Source organism: Bos mutus, chromosome 5 (genome assembly GCF_027580195.1).
Source record: "Bos mutus isolate GX-2022 chromosome 5, NWIPB_WYAK_1.1, whole genome shotgun sequence".
NCBI lineage: Eukaryota > Metazoa > Chordata > Mammalia > Artiodactyla > Bovidae > Bos > Bos mutus.
Genome location: NC_091621.1, coordinates 100,025,833 through 100,049,302, shown reverse-complemented (window position 1 = coordinate 100,049,302; position 23,470 = coordinate 100,025,833). Strand labels below are relative to the sequence as shown.

The 23,470-nt window shown below is 49.5% G+C and overlaps 2 protein-coding genes across 4 annotated transcripts in view; one reads left to right on the top strand and one right to left on the bottom strand.

The window, feature by feature from the left end:
• LOC102282962 (apolipoprotein L2) overlaps positions 1-8,456 on the top strand; it is a 41,248-nt gene extending 32,792 nt beyond the window's left edge. For all 3 annotated transcript variants that reach the window (XM_070371359.1, XM_005887466.2, XM_070371360.1), the window contains 2 exons: positions 4,291-4,417; positions 7,290-8,456. In XM_070371359.1, the coding sequence (XP_070227460.1) occupies positions 4,291-4,417; positions 7,290-8,028 (866 nt within the window). In that variant the 3' untranslated portion in view covers positions 8,029-8,456. The remainder of the gene's footprint in view (positions 1-4,290; positions 4,418-7,289) is intronic.
• A 9,311-nt stretch (positions 8,457-17,767) lies between these two features.
• MYH9 (myosin heavy chain 9) overlaps positions 17,768-23,470 on the bottom strand; it is an 86,126-nt gene continuing 80,423 nt past the window's right edge. The window contains exons 35-41 of the mRNA XM_070371358.1: positions 23,145-23,273; positions 22,169-22,257; positions 21,945-22,068; positions 21,518-21,726; positions 20,750-20,858; positions 20,473-20,645; positions 17,768-19,313 (exon numbers count right to left, since the gene is read on the bottom strand). Coding sequence (XP_070227459.1) covers positions 19,181-19,313; positions 20,473-20,645; positions 20,750-20,858; positions 21,518-21,726; positions 21,945-22,068; positions 22,169-22,257; positions 23,145-23,273 — 966 coding nt within the window. The 3' untranslated portion in view covers positions 17,768-19,180. The remainder of the gene's footprint in view (positions 19,314-20,472; positions 20,646-20,749; positions 20,859-21,517; positions 21,727-21,944; positions 22,069-22,168; positions 22,258-23,144; positions 23,274-23,470) is intronic.

Below are 23,470 nucleotides of genomic sequence, written 5' to 3'. Positions count from 1 at the left end.
TTAGCATCTGTCCCAGAATTACATCTTTCCAAGTAAAGTCTTAAAGCAGAGTAGGGAGCTGAAAGTTTCATACCCAAATCGATACCCTTAGGACATAAATCTGGCATGTCTCACAGAGACAAAAAGGGCAACACATATGCTACTTCTACCCATTCCTCTTGTTTTCTACAGAACCTGTTAATTGTAAAACAGTATTATAATTAAGAGACCCTCCAACCAGTCACCGTTCACCATCCCCCAATGAATACCAGAGCCATGCAGTATCTCATAGGAAGATCAGGTGTGTCTTCTTTAAGCTCTGGGGATCAAATCTATCCCAGTTTTTCAAAGGAGTGAGGCTGGAATTGTTAGCTCCCATCTGTAAGAGAGAAATAAGTGACCAGCTCCATCTTTCTACCAGAGGCATCCCTTCCTGCTCTAGATGGGGATAGAGATAGGTCTTCCACCTAAGCTTCCTTTCCTGGCCAGAGTCAACCTATCTCTTACTGATGCAGGTATGCCACTACCGTCCCTCCCCGTCTGCCACTGAGGCGGGTTGGAGATGCATTGGGGGTAGACCTGATGGCATCCCAGACTAATACCCAGTTCTTCGCTATTAAAGCCTTCGCTTGCCTCTGATGCCAACCGAGGTGCAATCAGAGTAACCTTCTGGAATGCCTCCCAACCTAAGACCACTAGGAGAAACAGTCATCTCCTGAGTGCCTGTGCACAACCCTGAGTATATTCCTGAACACAAAACTGGTAAATCATAAAGGGCTGAACATAAAATCAAGATGTTCCTTCCAAGCATCACCACACCAACATAAGTGATAGCAGAAGAGATGGTGAAGGGCTGGCCAGTGAGGAAGAAGTGATTTTGTCCTCTAGTTATTGGGGCCAATCCTTCCAGTTCATTCACACAGTTTCCACAGAAAGAATATCTAAGGAGTTGGGACAAAAGCCACTGGAGAGCCTCCTCTGGTCCGCTAAAAGCTAGCATCACCAAAGGAAGAAGCCTGCTATACTTCCTATCTGAGTAACCTTTAACTGAGAGAGCTCCATCTAGCTTCCAAAATTTCAACTCCTAGCAAGGCTAGGCACTTCCTAACTACCAATCCAAGTTTGCGAACTAAGTAACAGTACACAGTAACAGCATAGATTACGAGTCACTTGAAAGTCTATGATCCTACAGATTAGGTTAGTAGTTCTAATTCCTGGGAAGTTATGAAACAGTCAAAGAGACTGGAAAGTTTGATGGAGAAAGGTGAATTCGGTCCATACACTTTGTCCATCTCTGGCCGTTCCCCTGGAGGAGACATTGGGTGCCTCTTGACATTAGCAGGTCGGTATAATCCCCCCAATGGGGTTTCTGCCATAAGCTGTGTGAGGTCACCTTGGAACCACAGATTAGGACACAGCTCTTGCTTCACACATGTGTATCTCTTTCAGTCAGTCACACACACAAGCACACCATAGAGTTATTAAAGTACAGCAGAAAATGTGTTTTTTAGGAGAAGAAAGAACTAGAGCTCCAAGCATCCTTACCTTGTCCTGAAGAATCCTAGATGAGCCCCCAAGATGAAAAGTTGCTGACCGTGAAAGACACTGGAATTCTTGGCCTCCAGAGAGTAATTCAAACTGGGGCCAGTGACAAGGCTTGATCGCTCAGAGCTTTTGTGTAATAAAGTTTTATTAAAGTATAAAAGAGATAGAGAAAGCTTCTGACATAGACATCAGAAGAGGGCAGAAAGAGTACCCCCCTGCTAGTCTTTAGCAGGAAGTTATATACATACTAGCAGACTGCTAATTAGTAAAAGGAAGTGTCTCAAAACTCATAGACTGGCACCAGGCCGCTCAGCCACATGTATTTTGAGATAACATTGGCACAAGGTGAGTCATCCCATGCCGTAAACTATTGACATGAATCTTGAAGAAAGGCAGATTTCCAGGCAAATATATAGCCTCATTAACATAGCTTAAGAGGACATTTCCATGAGTAAAACACACTGATTTGTTGAGTAAAACATACTGGTTTGTCAAGTCGGTTCTGAGTCTTAGGCAGAACCTACTCAAAGAAAGACAAAGTCTAGGGTAAATACATAGTTCATTAACATAGCTTAAGAAAAACATTTCCATGAGAAAAACAAATTGGGTTGCTCAAGTTTTGAGAAAAGTTAAATTCAGGTGGAATCAGGTATCATCATGGCAACACAGAATTTTAAAAGAAACCTCCTTTTAATTTTGGATGATGATGATGATGATGTTCACAAGTCGCTCACAAGTCGCTTAGTCGTGTCCAATTCTTTGTGACCCCATGGACTATATAGTCCATGGAATTCTCCAGGCCAGAATACTGGAATAGATAGCCTTTCCCTTCTCCAGGGGGTCTTCCCAACCCAAGGATCGAACCCAGGTCTCCCTCATTGCAGGCGGATTCTTCACCAGCTGAGCCACAAAAATCTGACACTTGTAGTTTGTTTCCTCCTGCCACTTAAGAGAGAGAGAGAGAAATGTCTGACACTTGCAGACATTTTTTCCTCCATTTGGGGGCTTCTAGCCTTCCTGCCTGTTACCCTCTCAGTGTCTCCAGCCTGAGTTAACCTACAGAGGAATAAAAAAACCAAGAAGGGGATGGATAAGCATCCTCGAGTCCCATAGAGTCCAAGGGGTCTGTTCCCTCAGCCTCCTTCCTGTCTGTCTCCTCAGAGAGCCACAGCAAGGTATTCACTTCCTCCCCCTCCAGCCCCCTAAGCCCAGCTAATGATTCATAAGTGAGGCCAGGACAGCCCACAGGGAGGGGGGACAGCAGATGGAGTCCCCGAGGCCAGGCAGAAAGTGGAGAGGAGATCCCCCAGCATCTCTGGGCCTTCTCCTGTCCTCTCCCTTTTCCGATCCTCCTCCTTCTCCCAGACCCTGAGGCATCACCACAGAGGCTGCTTCCTCTGGCTCTCCCCCTGCCACCAGCCTAGTCTCTTTTTAAGGATCAGTAGACTCTGAACTGAACCCCAAACTGAGCTTTGCCACCTCCCACCTGTGTGACCTGGATTGCCTTACCTGAACTCACCTGTAAAATGAAAAGAATATTACCTTTTGTTGTTATAAGAATCAAATACAATGTGTGTCCATGGCCTGGGCCATTCTGACAAAGGTTTGTATAGTCAAAGCTATGGTTTTTCCGGTAGCCATGTACGGATGTGAGGGTTGGACCATAAAGCAGGCTTAGCCCCAAAGACTTGATGCTTTCAAATTGTGCTGTTGGAGAAGACTCTTGAGAGTCCCTTGGACTGCAAGGAAATCAAACCAGTCAATCCTAAAGGAAATCAGTCCTGAATATTCATTGGAAGGACTGATGCTGAAGCTGAAGCTTCAATACTTTGTCCTCTGATGCAAAAGCTGACTCATTTAAAAAGACCCTATTGCTGAGAAAGTTTGAGGGCAAAAGGAGAAAGGGGTGACAGAGGATAAGATGGTTTGATGGCATCACTGATTCCATGGATATGAATTTGAGCAAACTTCAGGAGATTGTGGAGGACAGAGGAGCCTGGCATGCTGCAGTACACAGGGTTGCAAAGAGTCGGACAGGACCTATCAACTGAACAACAACAAGCGTGGCCTGGGCCACATAGTAGGCCCTGCCCAGTGCAGTGCTGTCCCTTCTACTTGAAATATGTTAGTTCCAGGTGGAAACCTCTCCCCCTCCTCCGGGATCTTCCTTCCTCCATGCTGTGTTCGGGCATCTGTTCAGTGCTCCCATATATAAACACCTGTTTACCAGGTGTGATTGCCTCAGACAGTACTCAGTACTGGCTCTATTGATCTCAAACACCCCTGCAGAGACCCAGGTGCTCAGTTATTTCTCCCACTCACTCGCACCCCAATCAATCAATACACAGTTAGTGCTGTGGATTTCTTCCATGTGTGCCCTGGATTCCTTTCACTCTTAGTGAAGCAGAATAAATAAGAAAAATTAACAGCTCTTTATGCTGCAGGAAAGAGAGGGGGGAAGATTTCTGATATCTCTCCTTCAAATAAGGATACCAGTCTTATTGGATTAGGGCCCCCCACTTGTTATCTCATTTCACTATAATTATCTCCTTAAAGGCCCTATCTTCTACTAGTCATGGGGGTGGGGAGTTCGAGCTTCAACTTATGAATTGGGTAGGAGGTGGACACAGTCCACCCATAACCCCAGGTGAATCCATCAACAGGAACCCCAGATGACTGCTACTCAGGAAGATTAACCAGTTTATACTCAATACCATTTAGATTCTGTCATTATTTCCTCTAATCTTTTTTTTTTTTTCCATCTAGAGAGTGAAAACTTTTTTGAGGATATCATTCAGTATTTAAAGGACTCAGTGAGCAGAGAACAGCTGGAACTCCTGCTCACTGAAAAGGAAGCCTGGGAGACTTTTGTGGCTGAGGCTGATTTGTCCAGGTAATATGCATGGGTGCATCAGAAATGTCACCTGTATCCCCCTGCACCAGGGTAGCTTCCTCCTGGCAGGCACACCTCTTCCAGGCAGGACTATGGTTGGTGTCGAGGATGTTCCTTCTCAAGATTCCATGAGGAATGTTTCCTCCATGCCATTTTCTGGTAGTGAACAGTCTCAGGTTGAGAAGAGATGAAATGTGCAAAGAAGGGGGCAGGTTACATGGCCTTGGACAAGTTATCAATCTACTCTTGGCCTTAGTTTCATTTGTTCAGTTTTATTGTGAGGACACTGAGATCATGCATGCAAAGTGCTTCCATAATGACTGACACAGAGTAGGTGTGCCATGCAGTGCTTAGTTGCTTCAGTCGTGTCCGACTCTTTGCAACCCCATGGGTTACAGCCCACCAGGCTCCTTTGTCCATGGAATTCTCCAGGCAAGAATACTGGAGTGGGTTGCCATGCCCTCCTCTAGGGGATCTTCCCAACCCAGGGATCTAACCCAGGTTTTCTGCATTGCAGCTCAGATATTGTCTGAGCTACCAGGGAAGCCCAAGAATACTGGAGTGGGTAACCTATCCCTTCTACAGGAGATCTTCCTGACCTGGGAATCAAACTGGGGTCTCCTGCATTCCAGGCAGATCCTTTACCAGCTTAGCTACAAGGGAAGCCCACAGAGTAGGTGCTCAATGTTAACTTTTAAAATAAGCTTTTTGGGAAGAGACAGGGGCCAAGGTCCTTTCTCCTGGTGATGAAAACCAGATGGGACCCTATTTAGGATAAGTTGGAAAATCCTGACACCATCACTTTGTGTTCCTGGGGATTCTGACTAGAGTGCTTTCATTCCCCATCTTAGGGATTGTACCAACCCTGCAGGATCCTGCTGGCCCATACCGCAGAGAGGCTGGAGAGGAACTGGATGGAGCTGGTGGGGTCCTGGCTCTAGCCCTGCCCAGCTCTGGGGCTCTGGGCTTATGTCTTGGAGCCCCAGATCTGTCCTGTGTCCAATGGGAATAGCAATTCAATCTGATGGATTGTGGTGGTGGCGTCAGAGTGAATTGCAGGGTCAGAGGTGGGGAACCAAATGGAATCATCTCGTCCAAAGGCCCAGGGAGGCCTGGACCAGGGTCAGACCCAGGGGTAACGGTGGAGCAGAAGGTCCAGGTTGGAGGACAAGTAGGCAGGCTTGGGCAGCAGGGCCAGGACTAGAGTGAGGAGAGTGGGCCCCGAGGACACAGAACTGAAGGGACTGTGACCCTAGCAGAGGTCCCCTGAGTTGGGGTGGGGGGGGCGGGCATTTCTTCCCTCCCTGACAGGATCCCCTCATGCTGGGCTAGAGGGCCCTGGGTGACCATGTCTGCACACCCTGCCTGGGACCTGGCTTCTCATTCCATCTGGGACCCTCTTCTAATCTACATGGAGCCTCTCTGACAGTGGAAGGATGTGTGGCTCAGGGAGCCCTCCAGAGTCACAATGAGTGGCTGTGATTGTGTGTCATTTGAGGGATTCTCAGGAGCCTCACACATCCCCACCAGAGGAAAACACTTCCTCTACCATCTCTGCAAGTGCTGGTCTCTTCAAGCTCAGCCATTCAGATGGGTGTTTCCTCGAGTCTCTTGAATCTTTTGAGGTTCCATAAAGTTGTACATAGACTTGGAGGGCAGGTAGTTGAAGTTGTCACAGATAAAGTGTGAGTTAGACTGGTGATCCCTGAGAAGTCAGGGTGCTGGGTGCTGGGTCAGGAGTCAGGGAGGTGGGCTGGAGAGTCCAAGGGAAACAGGCTCACAGCACATCTCCTGGTTCTCTGTCACTTGGGGCAGTGGATAGACTGAGTGACCTGCAACTGGGGAAGGCCAAGGTTACCAGGCTTGGGGGAGAGCAGATGCCAGGCAAAATGACCTTCACGGGTCCTTATAGCTCTGAGTAATGTGTTTCAAAAAAATTCTATGTACACTGAGTTAGCCAATCTGTAAATTGCAAGGGCACAGTCCCCAGGACTGTCCTTACATTAGACACCAATGGCAAGTTTGGGGGTTCCCAAAGCTACTCGAAGGTCTGAGAATTCCCTAAAGGGATGCACAGAACTCACTGAAAGCTTCATGATCCCAGTTACAGTTTATTACAGGGAAGGATGAAGGTTCCCATCAGCCACAGGGCAGTCTGGGTGGGTTTCACACACGAAGCTTCCATTTTCATCAGGATGCATTACTGTCCTGGATTCAGTGTGTGGCAGGACACACGGAACACTGCCCACCAGGGACCCTCACCCTATTTAACAAAAAGTTATCCTGACCTGTTTTCTCCAGCCCCCACCCAGAGGTCAGACTAATGCCCTAGAGTCCAGCTCCTCCAGAGGTCAGAACTGATACCATGTGACCCAAGGCCCCATTACGTCACTTTGCCAGACTGTCCAGTGTCTAAAGTCCCAAGTGGAGGAGGACATTCCTATCAGCCAGAATAGTCTAGGGGCTTAAGGACCACTTTCCAGTAGCCAAGGGCAAAGAGCAGGTTGACTCCTCACTAGACACTCAGACCCTTGAATGAAGGTTTTCTCCTCCAATCCCACTTCTCTTTGTTTCTCTGTGGCGTTCCCACTCTAGAAACCCTTTGGAAGTGTTGGTGTTGACCTGCCTCTGAGGCATCTTTATCAAATACCTCCCTGAAGTTAAGCATATTCTAAGATGACCTTTGCCAATTTTTTCCATGACTGAATAAAGTATATGGAGCGTCTACAATATCCAAACATGTTTAATGTTGAAAAACATTTTACATTTGTAAAATTCTTTCCTTGTGATTTGTAATAAAATATCTGTGGTTTACGCAGGATAGCTCTTGTCAAGCCTATTTTATGGACTCCTCTGATGTTCACTGTTACAGGGAAGAGGCAAATGTACTACATGAATATCTGCTGGAGCTGAAAACAGACTTGGTAGAGGAGGACCAAGACAGGCCACAACAAGACCAGCTGGACAGGAAGAGGTTTTTGGAGGAATTTCCTCGGGTGAAACAGGAGCTGGAGGAGACCATAGCAAAGCTCCATGCGCTGGCAGACAAGGTCGACAAGGTGCACAGGGACTGCACCGTCACCAACGTGGTGGCCAGCTCTGCCGGCGCTGTGTCTGGCGTCCTGACCATCCTTGGCCTGGCTCTGGCACCCATGACAGCAGGCATCAGTCTGGGACTCTCGGCCACTGGGTTAGGGCTGGGAGCGGCGGCTGCTGTGACCAGTGTGTCCACCAGCATTGTGGAACACGTAAGCAGGTCATCAGCAGAAACCGAAGCCAGTCGCCTTGGGCCAATAGCTATCAATGAAGAGGAGGTGTTTGCAGAGGTTTTATGTAAGAGGACACCCCAGATCGTTTCCTCTACAAAGAACCTCATCCAAGCCTTGAAAGGCATTGGGAAAAATGTTCGTGCCATCAAGCTGGCCAAAGTCAACCCTCGCTTAGCATCCCACGCTAAGCGCTTCATGACTGTGGGGCAAGTCTCCGCCCGAAGCAGCAAGCAGGTGCAGAGAGCATTTGGAGGCACGGCTCTGGCAATGACCAAAAGTGCCGGATCGTGGGTGCAGCCACGGCAGGTGCTGCCCTCCTGGTGGATGTGGCCTTCCTGGTGAAAGAGGCAAAGCACTTGCACGAAGGGGCAAAGACAGAGTCAGCGGAAAGGATGAGGCAGATGGCCAAGGAGCTGGAGAAGAAATTGGAAGAGCTCATCCGGACCTATGAGAGTCTGTAGGAGGGCTGGACTTGGCCCTTACCAGGACAGTGTGGGAGCAGGGACATGTGTGGGGCCAAGAGAAGAAGGCACCGTGTTAGAGGGGAAGCAAGACAAAGAGGGGGAAACTGGGTGGTCTCCTGACTTGTTTTAGACTATTGTCTGGACTATGCCATTTTCCCAAAGGAATAGAAATCCTTAAACCCTCTTGTATTCAAAACATGTCATTTTCTTCCCTAAATTCTCCCTCTTGGCTCAAGATGAATCACAAAGCTTCAAGTACCACTGTTCAAAAAGTATTTTTTAAAAATACAGAATAAGTGTCACCAATTTGTTCATGTCTCTAGATCTGTTTCCTCTGCGTTTATCTTTAAAAACCTTAATAGGAAACCAACACCTTTTTATTTGCCCAACAATCACATGATCAGGGAGCCTAGTTCATGACACCAGCCCTGACCTCTTGCTGTCCCTCCAACTGTCCTTTGTTGGCATGTAGAGGGGAGAGGCTGTGACACAGCGGCACGTATGACCTCTCTCGCTCTGATTTCTGCATCCCTCCATGGTGCCCCTCTGAGCATTTCACCAAAGATCTATATCACCTCGAGGGGACCCCAGGAGGAAAACAAACAGAACTTTCTAGCGTCTGTGTTCCTTGAGTTTTCTACATTGAAGAGTGGTTGATTTCCAACATCATGTTAGTTTCAGGTATATAGTACAGTGATTCTGTTATGTATATATACAAAGAGTCAGATTCTTTTATCTTATAGGTTATTACAAAATACTGAGTATAGTTCCCTGTGCTATACGGTAAGTCCTTGTCAGTTACCTATTTTATATATAGTAGTGTTTATCTATTAATTCTAAACCTCTAATTTATCCCACCACACCCCTTCCCCTTCAGTAACCATAAATTTTTGATTAGCAGTAATTATTTGATGTTCTACTACATGTTTTTTTGTTTTTTTCCCAGAGGGGATTGGGGGTTGTTTCTTTTTTCAGCAAAAACTCCTCTACATCCTGTTTCCTCCTTTACCTCTTTGGAACAGCCCTGCAGAGCTCCCAAGAGACTGGCTCTTGGACTGGTCTCAGTAAGGTCACTGAATTAATAGAAAGTAATTCTCAACTTTGAGGTTGTGCTTTTCTTCAGTGGACAATACTGAGTGATGGATGGATTGATGGTGAGGAACTGGCTTCTGCAGCTGCGGGAGGGCCAGACAGGTGTGAAGTCTGCCAGCCAGGCTGTCTGCCTGGGACAGCAGAACTTTCAGGTCCAGGATGAATCTGCAGTCCAGGGCAGAATTTCCTCCTTTTGCCAGATCTTTAATGTAAACACTCCTGCAAGGAATCCTTTTGCCTTTTAAGGCAGCATGTTCACAGATTTCCCGGATTAGGGTATGGACATCTCTGGAAAGCAGACAACAGCCCCTGAGTGGCCACCGCCCTTCCTATTCATTCATTCTCTCATTTTTCCCCGCGTGGTCCACCTAAGGGCTAGGCCTGTGCTGAGGACTGGGGGCATAGAGGGTGGCCACCGTGGAGCCTGAGGCAGTCAGAGAAACAAATGGCTGCGGTACAGAGTGGAGGTCAGGTTCAGAGGACTTTGGGGACACGGTGGGCGGTACAATCCGGGAGGAGAGGACAGGAAGGCTGCCTTGTAAGGAGCGGGGAGCATGTCTGTGGGAACAGGGACTGTGCCAGGGCTTGATGGAAGCCATGGCTAGAAAGGAAGGGGACCCTCTCTGCTGTCAGATGTACTCCGGCCCTCGGTGCCAGGAGGGGAAGGAATTGGGTTCTAGGAAATCAGACTCTGATGTACCAAGGAGTGAAAAGCAAAATTCCCAAGATTTCTGAAGAAAACAATGGAGACCTGAAGTGATTGCTGAGGGGCCTCTGGTTAACCCTTGACCCCCTCCCTGCTCCCACCTGCTCATTTTATGATCAAGTGTGTGTGGGTTTGAGAAGCAGAGACAGGTGGAGAGTTCGGGCTCGTTTGCTCAGCCCTTTGTCTCACAGAGAGTGGCTGGAGAGGGGCCCAGCCAGGCCCTCCTGCCAAGGGGCCCGCTTGAGGCTGGGGTGTTGCCAAGGACCGCTGGGCTGGGCCTCATTGCACGGGTGATGCCTATAAAGGCCTCTCCTCTCATCAGCCTTCTCTGCAGCACTCCGAATTCACTTCCTCCAACTGCTAAGTGCTAGGGGCGCCCCTTACAGGGAAGCCTGTAAAGCAGATTCAGGCTCCCACCATGAAGCTGAGTGAATGGGGTGGGGGAGGGGGGTTGGGAGGGCTGTGGAGTTCAAAGCCTCCTCTCCTCTGCTGTCACATTAGGGTGCTTCCCACCCTCGGCCCTGGCCCAAGGCCATCAGGTTGGGAGAAATCCTGCCCAACGTTACAAAGCCCCGGTTACTTCACTTCTTGCTGCCATTAACCACTTATGCAGCCCATTCGATAAAAATCTCCAGAAAAGTAACAACTATGTCTGCCAGTTCACCACACTATTCCCAGTGTATCCACAGGTCTGGCACTCGTTGGGGGCACAGTAAATGCCCCTCTTCCTTCCTTCAATTATTGCATATTAATTAGTCTACAGTGTGGCAGGCAGGTGCTAGGCTGAGATTTGGGCCTTTGGGACCTTTCTTCACTTTACAGCTGAGGAAAGGGAGACTCAGAGAGGTTAAGTGACTTGCCCAAGGTCACACAGCAGGTAACAGAGTAGGTATTTGGACACACTTCTTCTACCTGGCTCTTTTCCACTTGACCCAAAGTATTGCAGTGTGAAAGTGTGGAGGCAAGGAGAGGGGGTGGCCTACTGAGGTGATGGCCAGAACAGCAGAAGATGAGGTGGGACAAATGGGCTGGGGCAGGGTTATGATGAGCATCGAAGGTCAAGGGAGGGATCCATAGGATTTGGCCTTCATCTAGTGGGCCACAGGGACCAGGAATTTGTTTCTGCTTCAGGTCCTTATTCAACTAAAGTAGTCTCAGGGAGGGGCTTGTCACAGCATTCAGTTTTCTCATCTGAGAAATGGTACAAATATATGATGTTTTAGTAATCCCAGTGGAAAGTCTGAGTGAAACATACCAGGGCTAAAATCCACATGTCTGTGTTTTTTGCAGTTTATTTATTGTAGCTGATTTCTAGTATCATAGTGTCATGGTTGGAAAGATGCTTGATATGATTTCAGTTTTCTTAAATTTACCGAGGCTTGCTTTGTAATCCAGCATGTGATCTATCCTGGAAACAGTTGCGTATACATTTGAAAAGAGTTCATTTTCTGCTGCTTTCAGATGGAATGCTTTATAACGTCCATCTGGTCTAATGTGCCATTTAAAGCCTGTGTTTCCTTATTAATCTTCCATCTGCATGATCTGTGCATTGGTGTAAGTGGAGTGTTAAAGTCCCCCACTAGCTCAGATGGCAAAGAATCTGCCTGCAATGCAGGAGACCCACGTTTCATCCCTGGGCTGGCAAGATCCCCTGAAGAAGGGAATGGCTAGCCACTCCAGTATTCTTGCCTGGAGAATTCCATGGACAGAGGAGCCTGGTGGGCTATAGTCCATGGGGTCACAAAGAGTCAGACACGACTGAGCTACTAACACACACACATTATTTTGTTACTGTCAGTGTCTCCTTTTATGTCTGATAACTTTTGCCTTATATATTGAGGTGCTCTTACATTGGGTGCATACAAATGTACAATTCTTATATCTTCTTCTTGGATTGAATCCTCAATCATATGTAGTGTTCTTCTCACTGCTAATTTAAAATGGATAACCAACAAGGATCTACTGCATAGCACATGGAACTCTGCTGGATGTTATGTGGCAGTCTGGATGGGAGGAGAGTTTGGGAGAGAATGGATACATGTATATGCATGGCTGAACCCCTTTGCTATTTATCTGAAACTATCACAACTTGTTAATTGGCTATACCTCAATAAAAATAAAAGTTAAAAAAGTCATATGTAGTGTCCTTCTTTGTCTCTTGTAACAGTCTTTATTTTAAAGGCTATTTTGTCTGATATGAGTATTACTACTCCAGCTATCTTTTTCATATGTATATAATTCTATTTATTAGTTTCTTTTATTTTTGTTTGTGCTGGGTCTTTGTTGCTGTGTGGGCTTTTCTCTAATTGCAGCGAGTGTGGACAACTCACTAGTGGTGTGTAGGCTTCTCATTGTGGCAACTTCTCTTGTTGAGGGCCACAGGCTCTAGGGCACACAGGCTTCAGTGGGCTCTGTAGTTGCAGCTCTCGGACTCTCTAGGGCTCAATAGTTGTGATACACCGGCTTAGTTGCTTCCCAGTATGTGGGATCTTCCAGGATCAGGTACTGAGCTTGTGTCTCCTGCATTGGCAGGCAGATTCTTTACCACTGAGCCACCAGGGAAGGCCCCACACTCCAGCTTCCTTTTGCTTTCCATTTGCTTGGAATATCTTTTTCCATCCCATCACTTTCAGTCTATATGTGTCTCTAGATCTGAAGTGGGTCTCTTGTAGACAGCATAAATATTGGTCTTGTTTTTTTTTTTTTTTTTTGAATGTAAAAGCAAAGATTTTTATTAGTATTAAGGCTGAAATGCACATATTTTTTATTCCCTAATGCCTTTTGGTATTTATTTAAATTTGGTATGCATGCAATTTCTCCTATTGTTTTTTTTTTCTTTTTTTTTTAAATTTTATTTTATTTTTAAACTTTACATAATTGTATTAGTTTTGCCAAATATCAAAATGAATCCACCACAGGTATACATGTGTTCCCCATCCTGAACCCTCCTCCCTCCTCCCTCCCCATACCATCCCTCTGGGTCGTCCCAGTGCACTAGCCCCAAGCATCCAGTTTTTTTATCCACTCAGCCAATCTATGTCTATTGGTGGAGCATTTAATCAGTTTACATTCAAGGTAATTATTGAGATGAGCGTTCTTGTTTTGTTGTTTTGAATTTGTTTTAATAGGTCTTTCTTTTCCCTTTTCCTCTTTTGTTCTCTTATGATTTGATGACTATCTTCAGTCTTGTGTTTTGATTTTTTTTAATTTTTTGTGTGTAAACTCATATATTTTTGATTTGTTACCTTTAGGTTTTGGTATAGCAGTCTGTATATATATATATAATCATTTTAAGGTGGTCTCTTAATTTCAAATGCATTTAAATACCTTGCGTTTACACGCTCCTCCTGATTATTCATTTTGGTATCATATTTGTATGTGAATAGTTTCCTGCCTTTACTGTATGTTGGCATTCGCCAGTGAGCTTTTCCATGTCATAATTTTTCTTAATTCCTAATTGTGGTCTTTTGCTTTCCCTTGAGAAATGCTTTAGTATCTGTTGTGAAGCTGGATTGTTGGTATGAATCCTTTAGCTTTGGCTTGTCTGTGAAGACTTTTACTTCTCCAGCAAATCTGAATCAGAGCCTTGCTGGGAGGAGTATCCTTGGTTGTAGGTTTTCCCTATCACAACTTTAAATATACGGTGCCACTCCCATCTGGCCTGCAGGGTGTCTGCTAAAAAATTAGCTGATAATCTTATGGATATTCCCTAGTGTATACACATTTTTTCTCATAGTGATGCCTCCTGAGACAGGTCTGTCTCTCCTGTCTCCCCTCAGACTGTGGCTCCTTGACAGCAGTGCTGTCGTCTTTTTAAAAATTGATCGTTGTTTTGGCTGCACCGGGTTTTTGTTGTCGTGTGCAGGCTTTCTCCAGTCGCAGCGAGCAAGGGCTGCTCCTCCTTGTGGTGCGTGGGCTTCTCACTGCAGTGGCTGCTTTTGTTGCAGAGCATGGCCTCAGTACTTGGGGTGCACGGGCTCAGTTGCCTCACAGCAAGTGGAATCTTCCCAGATCAGGGATTGAATCCACGTCCCCTGCATGGGAAAGCCGATTCTAAACTATCGGACCATCAGGGATGTCCTCCTTGTATATTATTTGTAGCTTTTAATATTTCCTCTTTGTTTTTCATTTTTTTCAGTGTAATTATTATGTGTCTCAGCATGTTCCTCCTGGTTAATCCTGTATGGGACTCTCTATTTCTACTTCTAAACTTCAATTTGTATTTTTATGTATATAGTGGGTGAGTTATGTTTCACTCTGAACTTGAGTAACTGTTACCTTTCCCATGTTAGGGAAGTTTTCAGCTGTTATCTCTTCAAATATTTTCTGAGGCCCTTTCTCTTCTCCTTCTGGGAGTCCTACAATGCAAATGTTGGTCCATCTGATATGGTCCCAAAAGTCTATTAAACTCTCATTTCTTTTCATTCTTTATTCTGCTTCACAGCAGTGGTTTCTACCTCTCTTCCAGCTCACTGATTCGTTTTTCTACCTCATTTATTCTGCTATTGATTCTTTCTAGTGTATTTTTCATTTCAGTTATCGTATTTTTCAACTCTGTTTTTTATCTTTTCTAATTCTTTGCTAAAAATTTCTTGTAACTTCTCATTCTGTTTATCCATTCTTTTCCCAAGTTCTTGGATCATCTTTACAATCATCACCCTGAACTCTTTCTCAGGTAGATTGCCTATCTCCACATCACTTCGTTCTTCTGGGATTTTTCTTTTTCCTTCATCTGGAACGTATTTCTTTGCTGTCCCATTTTGTTTAAATTTCTACTTGTATATAGTGGGTGAGTTATGTTTCTCGACTTTGGAGAATTGGCCCTTTGTGAGTGACTGAACTGAACTGAAATGTCCTGAGTCCCAGCAATATACTCCCCTCTCGTCACCCAAGGGCCAGGAACCAGCTGGTGCAGGTAGTTCTGACCTGTGTTTGCACACGCGCTTCCACAGGCTACAAGATCAGTTTTCCTGCTTCTGGTGTCTGCCCCCTGGTGGGTGAGGCTGGTGGAGAGGCTTGTGTAGGCTTCCAGCAGGGAGGGGCCAGCGTCTGCCCACTGGTGAATGGAGCCAGGTCTTGGCCCTCCGGTGAGCAGGGCTCTGTCAAGAGGTGGCTGTGGGCTCAGAAAGTCTGGGAAACCTGTGTGCTGATGGGTGGGACTGTGTTCCCAACCTGTTGACTGTCTGGCCTGAGGATTTCTAGTAGCAGGGTGAGATCAGGTCTCAGTGCCAAGGACCCAGGATACCTGCCTGCAGTGAGTTCACATAGGTGAACACTCCCCGCTATGTGCACCACCAGATTTTATGACCCCAGAGAGAGCCATAACTGCCCCCACCTCCCCAGGAGATCCTCCAAGACCAGCAGCTAGGTCTGGCCCAGGCTGCTATGGAGTCACTGCTTTTGCCCTGGGTCCTGGTGTGTGACATCTTGCGTGCACCCTCTAAGAGTGGAGTCTTTCCCTCAGTCCTGTGGAGCTCCTACAATCAAGCGCCACTGGTCTTGAAAGCCAAGTGATCTGGGGGCTCCTCCTCCTGATGCCAGACCCCTATGCTGGGAAGACTAGCATAGGGCTCCTGTAGGACTTCTGCAATATCATTATTCTCCAATTTGTGAAGTGCTCACCCAGGTGAGATGGGATTTGACTATATTGTAAGCACACACCTCCTACTGTCTCATGATTTCTCCTAACTTAGGTCTTTGGGTGTATCTTTTTTTTTTTTTTGGTAGATTCCAGTCTTTTTTGTCAATAGTTGTTCAGCAGTTAGTGGTGATTGTTGGTGCGCTCCTGAGGGGAGGTGAGTTCAAAGTTCATTCTACTTTACCAACTTGTCTACAACCCTTCCAGTAGTTCATCGATTTTAATTATCCACATGCCCATCCTTTCCATTAGTAGTCAAGATTTAACTGATTAACTTCTAAAAACAGACTCTTCCAATATCAGAAATCACCAGTGTCACTGGCAAAGCCCACTGGGGTCCCCAGGAAAAATAAGACGGAATCTAGGTGATTAGGTCTACCCTCTTCTGTGATTAGTGTAGTTTTACTTGGGTACAGAAGGCCCTGTGCAGTGGCCTTGCACGTAGCACATTGGATTAACATTCTCAGCACAGAACCACTGGGCCAGACACTTGCCAGCCATGTGCAGAAGCTGGCTTTTGTGCTCATTACCATACTCTGGATGCAAGATTTGGAATTTTCTGGAAAAAATAAGCAACTGAGCAGTTAGGGATGAAGAGGTCTCTGATGCCAGCAATCAGAGACCAGTGGGCAAGTTGACTCCTCAGTGGAGGAAAATGAAGAGGTGAGCACTTGTGGGGACCAGGGTGGATGGTCTGCTTCAGGGGCCAGCAGTGAGGAGGGATGAGCAGGGATAACAAGAGAGGCTGGATGATGGGAGGCTTAGCATGCTTTAGGCTCCACAGATATATGTGGATGCCTGGAGAGGGAGCCAGGACCCCTCCCTTCCACAAGGGACTTTGGAATCTGTAGACCCTGGGCTCTCATGCTCATGCATGGTGGGTGGTCAGGCAGCGGACTGCTCCCTTCCTCTTGATGGGCAGAGGTGGGCACCCTCCAGCACTTCCCAGGCACAAGGTGAACAGCCAATCCATAGGACTTTAAGGGGGAGAACTAATATTTGTGGGTCCTGTAGTGAGTTAAATGGTGGCTCCCCAAAAAGTGTCTACGACCTAATCTCTGCAACTGTGTATTGACCTTAGGTGGAAAAATGTCTCTGAAAATCCTTTAAGTGAAATATCTTGCGATCAACATTGATTACCTAAATCCAATAACTAGCATCCATATAAGAGACACAGAGACAACAGAGAGTAGGTGGAGAAGTCCACGAAGAGACAGAGGCAGGATGGAGGGGTGCAGCCACAGCCAAGGAACGCTGCAGGCACCACCAGCTGGGAGAGGTGGGGAAGGCCCCCCAGAACTTCTATGGGAGTGGGCTCCCGCTGACAGGAAGAAGGGCCCCAGACTCCAGTGCTGGCCCCCACCCACCTCTCCCATCACCTCCTGCAGCTCCTTTCCCAGGGCCTGAAAGCACACCTGCTCGGAGGCTGGACAGGCCAGCTGCTGGAGGCCTGGCAAGCATCCGGTCTAGGAGCCTGCAGCTCTCCTGAGCAACCAGGCTGGCCAAACACTGACCTGGGTTGGTGGGGGAAAGGAGGCCTGCATGCAGATAGGCTGCTTGAGTCCACACCTTGAATCAAGCGCGAGCCCGATCCCTTCTCTAAGGAGAGCCTTTTTCTCCCTCCCCTCTCACCTGCAACTGCAGGGACACCTGTCTTTCCTGCCCTCACACTCCCAGTGCCTGGTGAGGGGCCTGGCTTACACCCAGCCTTTGTTGAAAGAATGAAGGAACAAAAGCTGACAGTCCTATGGAAAGCCTCTGCCCCAGCACCCACAGGCTTAGGCACTAACTCCCTCATTCCTGCTTCTGCAGCCCCTGGGACGAGCCTCCAAAGGGCAGGCTTTGCCTTGTCTGATGACTAAGGAACCTCTGAGAAGCAGGCATCTCTAGCCCCTGAGCCAGCTCAGTGTCCAGCACATAGTAGGTGCTCAGCAACTGAAAGGAATCGAGATTTATAAGACACTTGTAGCATCCTTAAATCTGGCCAGCCTGCCTTTCTGCCTGACCACCACCCCCTATTAAAGCCTGGGCCCCAACCATGCTGCACTCCTGGAAGCTTCCAGAAATCGCACAAAGGAGGTACCTGCTGCAGAAGCAAAGCACAGTCCTTTCCAGGGAGCCCAGATACAGTGCCTTCTAGGCCACCTGCTCCAGTGCGCAGACAGCCCCCAGACACGTGTCTCATAGCACAAGGATCTCTTTATTGTGACGCTCAGTGGAAAACATCTGTAAACCAGCTCACTGTAGTGGTGACAGCTGCAACCATGCTAAGGCACTTTCATTATATAAAAAAAGGGCGGGGGTGGGAGTTCTGTCCACTCCTTTGTGACAGCAACTGGGACCTGAATTCAGAGCTTTTTAGGCCTATGTAGCTTTAATATATCTTCATGATTTCTTGAGTTTGTTTCCTTAAAAAAAAAAAAAATGCCTTCTTTGCCATAAGTAAGTCTAAATGCAGCATATACAAAATAGTTAGGAATACAAGGAAATTCAGCCACCAGTGTAGACCAGTGCAGGACAAGCTATTCTCTTCTAGACGTGCTTCTGAAGGAAAGGCAGTGATAAAGACTGGGAATTTTATCACTAATTACAGTGAGAGGGAGAAAAGACAACAATGTTTTCTTTTTCTTTTAAAAATGTCTGTGCAGACGGCAGCGTCTTGAGTTATACTGAGTCAACGGTGCTGATCAACTACCCTCGGGCCCCAGTCCTGGCCCTTTCCACTGCTCTGGCTGTCAGACTCGGGACAAGTCCATTAACCATTAAATATATTTGGTCCCCAAGAGTGTTGGGAGAGGCCACTGCTGGCCTTTCCAGCTTGGCCCCTAGGCCCTGCCTGCTCGGCCCAACAGCCCCGCTGCAGCAGGGATGGGCCAAGGAGGGGAAGGGGTCATCATTGCACTTGAGACATTTGAGAAGCAGGAGGGGACAGTGGCGCTGCCCAGCGGGGTAGGGAGGAAGGCCCTTCCCTCCCCACCCCCGGCATCCTGTGCCCTGCACAGAGGTGGACCCCCTGGGTCTGCTCATGTTGGACCACCCAGAGTCCACGGGAGCAGGGGAGCCAGTGGGGCAGAGGGTGTGAGGTCACCGAGTGTGATTGCCAACAGCAAAGGAGGGAGAGGGAAGAGCTGGTGGCGGAGGCGGGGGGAGGTGACAACTCTTCTGGGGCATTGGGCTAGCAAAACTCCTTAGTCTGAAGAAAAATAGATTCATAGAAAATTCTCTTGCCCATCCCCGGAGGCCTGCTCCTGCCCTCCTCGCCTCACCATCTTGTGCTCTGTGGCGAGAGGGCGGGAGATCCGGCTGGTCGCTCTGTCCCTGGGCCCGGGCCCAGGACCCTGACTCTTTGGTATCAGATTCGGGATGGGGGTGGGAGGGGAGCAGGGGGGCTGCAGCAGAGGAAGCCGAACGCCCTCAGGGAGGCCTGGGGGACGGGTGGGGTGGTGAGGGGGGCCTGAGGTCCCTGGCCTGGGGGGACGAGGTGGGGTCACAGTCACAGCAGTCCCCAGAGGGAGGAGGGGGTGCTGTGGGGGCTGGGGAGGGGAGGCGGAGTCACTGATGTCCGTCTCCGGGCAGCAGGAGAAGAAGAGCCGGTTACTCGGCAGCTCTGGCTTCGGCGGCTTTGGCCTCAGCCCCGTCGGCTTTGCCATCCATCTCATCGTCCGAGCAGTCGCTGGCACCTTTCCGGGCCATTCGGCGGGGCACAACGAATGGCAGGTCCCCACGCCTGGGGGCAGAGGCAGCGGTTAGCAGGGCCGGCCAGGTGGCCACAGAACAGCTCGTGTGTTTCAAAGCAACCTCAGAGGAAGACTAGCTCCTGACACCCCACGGGGAGAAGCAATGGGGGGCCTCAGGGTGGGACAGGAGGGCTCACGATAAGGGGGGTGACTGAAGCTTCCTGCTTTCACTCCAAACACCAGCAAAAAACTGTCAGGTAATAGGGGCTGATTAAAAGGAGGCCCAGTGGTAAAGAAACGCCTGCTAATGCAGGAAATATGAGAGACACGGGTTCGATCCCTAGATTGGGAAGATCCCCTGGAGAAGGAAATGGCAACCCACTCCAGTATTGTTGTCTGGAGAATCCCACAAAGGAGCCTGCTTGACTACAGTCCATGGGGTCGCAAAGAGTCGGGCACGACTGAGCGACTAAACAACAGAAGGAGCCCCAAGAGCAGAAGGAGCCACCTCTGCAAAACACCACACTCTGGTCACACTTGGTACCAAACAGGTGAGATCAAGAGACAGGCCGTCAGTGCAGTGTACACAAACAGGCACCTCTTCCAGTCCCAGAAAAGAAAACCAACAACATAAACACTGACTAGACTGTTGCTTTTATGCTTAAAAAACAAAAAGAATCACTGGGAAAAGGAAGTCAACAATGAGAATCTCGACCAAAAAGGCCCTCTGCCTCAACCATTTCATGCTGCCTGATCGGGACACTCCTTCGAGAAATGCCAAGCAGCCCTCTCCACCTGATCAGGGTTGGAAGATTGACCGGACCTGTGCCAGGGCCTGGCTGGGTGGCCTTGAGCAACTTCTAGTTCACAAAACCTGAAAACGTTCTCAGCGGGTTTAAGGGCCATGACAGGAACAGACTTTTCAGGCAGGATGGGAATCAATCACCCAGAGAGATTATTCAAAAGGCTGGGCTACAGCCTAGGAGGCCGGAGAACCAGGAAGGGCTCTCTGAAAAGCACTTTTCTGGTGTCAGTAAGTGCCCTGCCCACTGACAGGGCTGAGAAAGGGGACTGAGTTTTACAATAGCCTCATGGTCAGAATTCTGCTTTTCAGGACAAAGCAACTTTTTGGAGGAGAAAGGGTCACACGGCGGGGTGGCTATGGGTGAGGGAGAGGGAGTGGGGTGGGGGGCAGTTGGCGGGGCTCACCTGAGCTTGTTCTTGAGGGAGCTGACCTCGCGGTTCATGGCATCCGCCGTCTCAGTGGCATCCTCCAGCTCGCGCTGCAGTTTCCGGCGGGAGGCATTGGCCCGCTGGGCCTCCTCCTCCGCCTCCTCCAGCTGCCGCTTGAGCTGCTTCAGGCGGGTGGACGCCTTGTCCGCCTGGAGAGACGCAAGGCCAGGGGCCCAGGTCAGGACCCCACATGCCGGTGGCCCACCCCGTTCTCAGCTGCCTCGGGGCAGGGCCCTGCTCCACCCTGACTCACCTGGTCCTTGTACTGCTCGGCGTTCCTCCGCTCGTCATCCACCTGCAGCAGCACATCCTTCAGCTTCTTCTCGGCCCGACGCACCTGCTTGCAGGCTGCCTGGCGCTCCCTGCGAGGCACCAATACAGTGACTCAGGGGGACCCGCTCTTTTGGAGGGTCTGGTGGATAAATCCACAAACTGGGCCACCCATGTCTGGGTCTCACTGGCCTGTCCCCTGTAGGGAGGCCTTGATCAATGCTCTTGTGAAGGCATTAGGATTGGCCCCATTTCACAGATGAGGAAACTGAGGCTCAAGGAAGTGACATATCACAGAAAGCATTTATCAAGCTAGAAAAAAAGAATGACTGATGCCCATTACAACCCGGGTTCAATCCCTGGGTTGGGAAGGTCCCTTGGAGAAGGGAATGGCAACCCACTCCAATATTCTTGCCTGGAGAATCCCATGGACAGAAGAACCTGGTGCGCTACAATCGATGGGGTCGCAAAGAGTCGGATACGACTGAGTGACTTTCACTTTCACCCCTAAAGAAGTCTGTCTTGCTGAGCCCACAGATGGGCTGGCCACGGAGTGGGAACTACCACCTCTCTGATTCAGCCCTAAGAGAGTCACCAGGCCCAACTTTAGAAGCGGGCCGTGGGTTCCTCTTCAAACTCTAGAGCCCTAGCAAAAGGCCCCAGGAGAAAAGATGAGAGCCCCGTTAGGATAGGGGATGGGCACACAGAGAGGCCCGAAGATGGTGCTGGGTGGTGGGCGAGGGACACCCACTTGGTCTCGTTGTCCAGCTGCTCCTCCAGCTGTGCGATCTTGGCCTCCAGGGCAGCGATGGAGGCCTTGAACTTGGACTTGACAGTGCCCTCCATCTCCTGCAGCTTGACCTTGAGCTCCTTGTTCTGGCGCTCCAGCTGCTGCCTTGCGTTCTCGTTCTTCTGGGTATGGCTGCGCTCCAGGTTCAGGTCTGTGTTGAGCTGGTCGATCTGTGGAAGAAGGGCTGGTAAACTCAAGGAAGGCAGGGACCCTCATCACCAGATCCTCCTGGATGAGGGAGCTGCCCAATGGGAAGGGTTCAGAAGCAGCTCAACCCCCAAAAGAGAGGAACCAAGGAGACGGTGCAGGCACCAGGATGTCCTCCTCTAAGCATCGGATGGATGGCTTCTGCTGGGGGGCCCGGTGGGAGGGAGGCCCGACTGCCCACCTGCAGGTTCGCCTTCTTCAGCCTGTCGTTCACCAGCTCCGTGTTGCCCTGCTCCTCTTCCAGCTCCTCCTCCAGCTGTGCAATGCGGGCCTCCAGCCGCCGCTTCTCCTCCAACGCCAGGGCACTGGAGAGGGTGGAGAAAGGTAAGAGTGGCTAAGCTGGAGCTGGGAGTCCCCACACCCACCACCTCCTCCAGTGGACACGCCACGCTTGCCCCAGCTCACCCCTTGCCGCTGCTGTTGGCTATCTCGTCGGCCAGCTCGTCCCGTTCCTGCTGGGCCTGGCGCTTGGCACGCTCGGCGGCTGCCAGCTCCTGCCACGGGAACCCAGAACGTGACCCATGGGGGTCCCCATAGCCGACAGCCTCCACTCTCCATTCCCAGTACTCTGAGCCCCTGGCCTCTTCTGAAACCCCTTTCCCAGGCCTGCTTCCTCCATGAAGCCCATTCTCATGAGCCCCTCTGAGGTCACAGCTTAGGCACCATATGTTTACATAGCCCCCACACCTAAGTGCTAAAAACTAAGCCAGGGGTGTAATAAATAAGAAATCACCCTGGCCTGATGGAATGCTGGTCCCTCTGCTTTCCAACAAGACAGGAAGCAGGGGCGACAGGATAGAGATATGAGTTAAGGCCAGGGTGCCGGGGCTCTGAAAGCCAGAAGGGCAGAGGTGGCCTCTGCACCTGAGGCTGAGGTGGCCTCACCAGAAACCCACAAGCGCAAGAGGGCACAGCCAGTCTTGACAGGAAACCTGGCTACCTGGCCCAGTCAGGAGCAGAACTCGGTTGCCAGCATCCTCTCTGCAGAAAATGGCTTAGAGCCTGGGGAATGCTTTCACAACCAGCCTTGCATGAGGCAAGAGGCCGCCAGGGGACATTCAGCGCAGGAAGCCTCTGGGAGGGCCCCCTACTCGCCAGGCGGCAAGTCACAGTGGGCAGCGGTGGTTACCACAGAGCCCCGTCTTGTGCAACAGAGTCGGCCCCAAATGGTGACAATTTAATTCACACACAATTTAATCACACCAGGGAGCCTTCCAACTTAATGAAACCTTGCACGGCAACCTTTCAGAAAACAAGAACCAGCCCTGCCCACGCCTGGAGCTTGGCCCATTTTTCAAGGCTTTCCCAGGTGACCCAGGCTGGTGAGTGGAGGCTCTGGGCTGCCACCTGCTGGTCAGAGGGTGCACTGCACCCGGCCCACCTCCTGCAGCTGGATCATCTCGGCCTCCATGCTCTTCAGCTTCTTCTCGTTCTCCTTGGACTGCGCCAGGATCTCCTCGCGGGAGGCACGCGTGTCGTCCAGCTCCCGCATGTAGTCCTTCATCTGGGCCTGGGGGCGGGGAGGAGAGGCTTGGCACCACCACCCCAGCCATTCCCGTGCACCACCCACCAGAAGACACCCCACCAACCCCACCCCAGCCCCAGAAGACACCTCACCAACAGGGACCGGTGGCTGGTTCTCAGCCTGCACCCACGTTCAGCTCACACAGTTATCAAAGGGCAGGAGGGAAGACAAAGCGTCTCTGT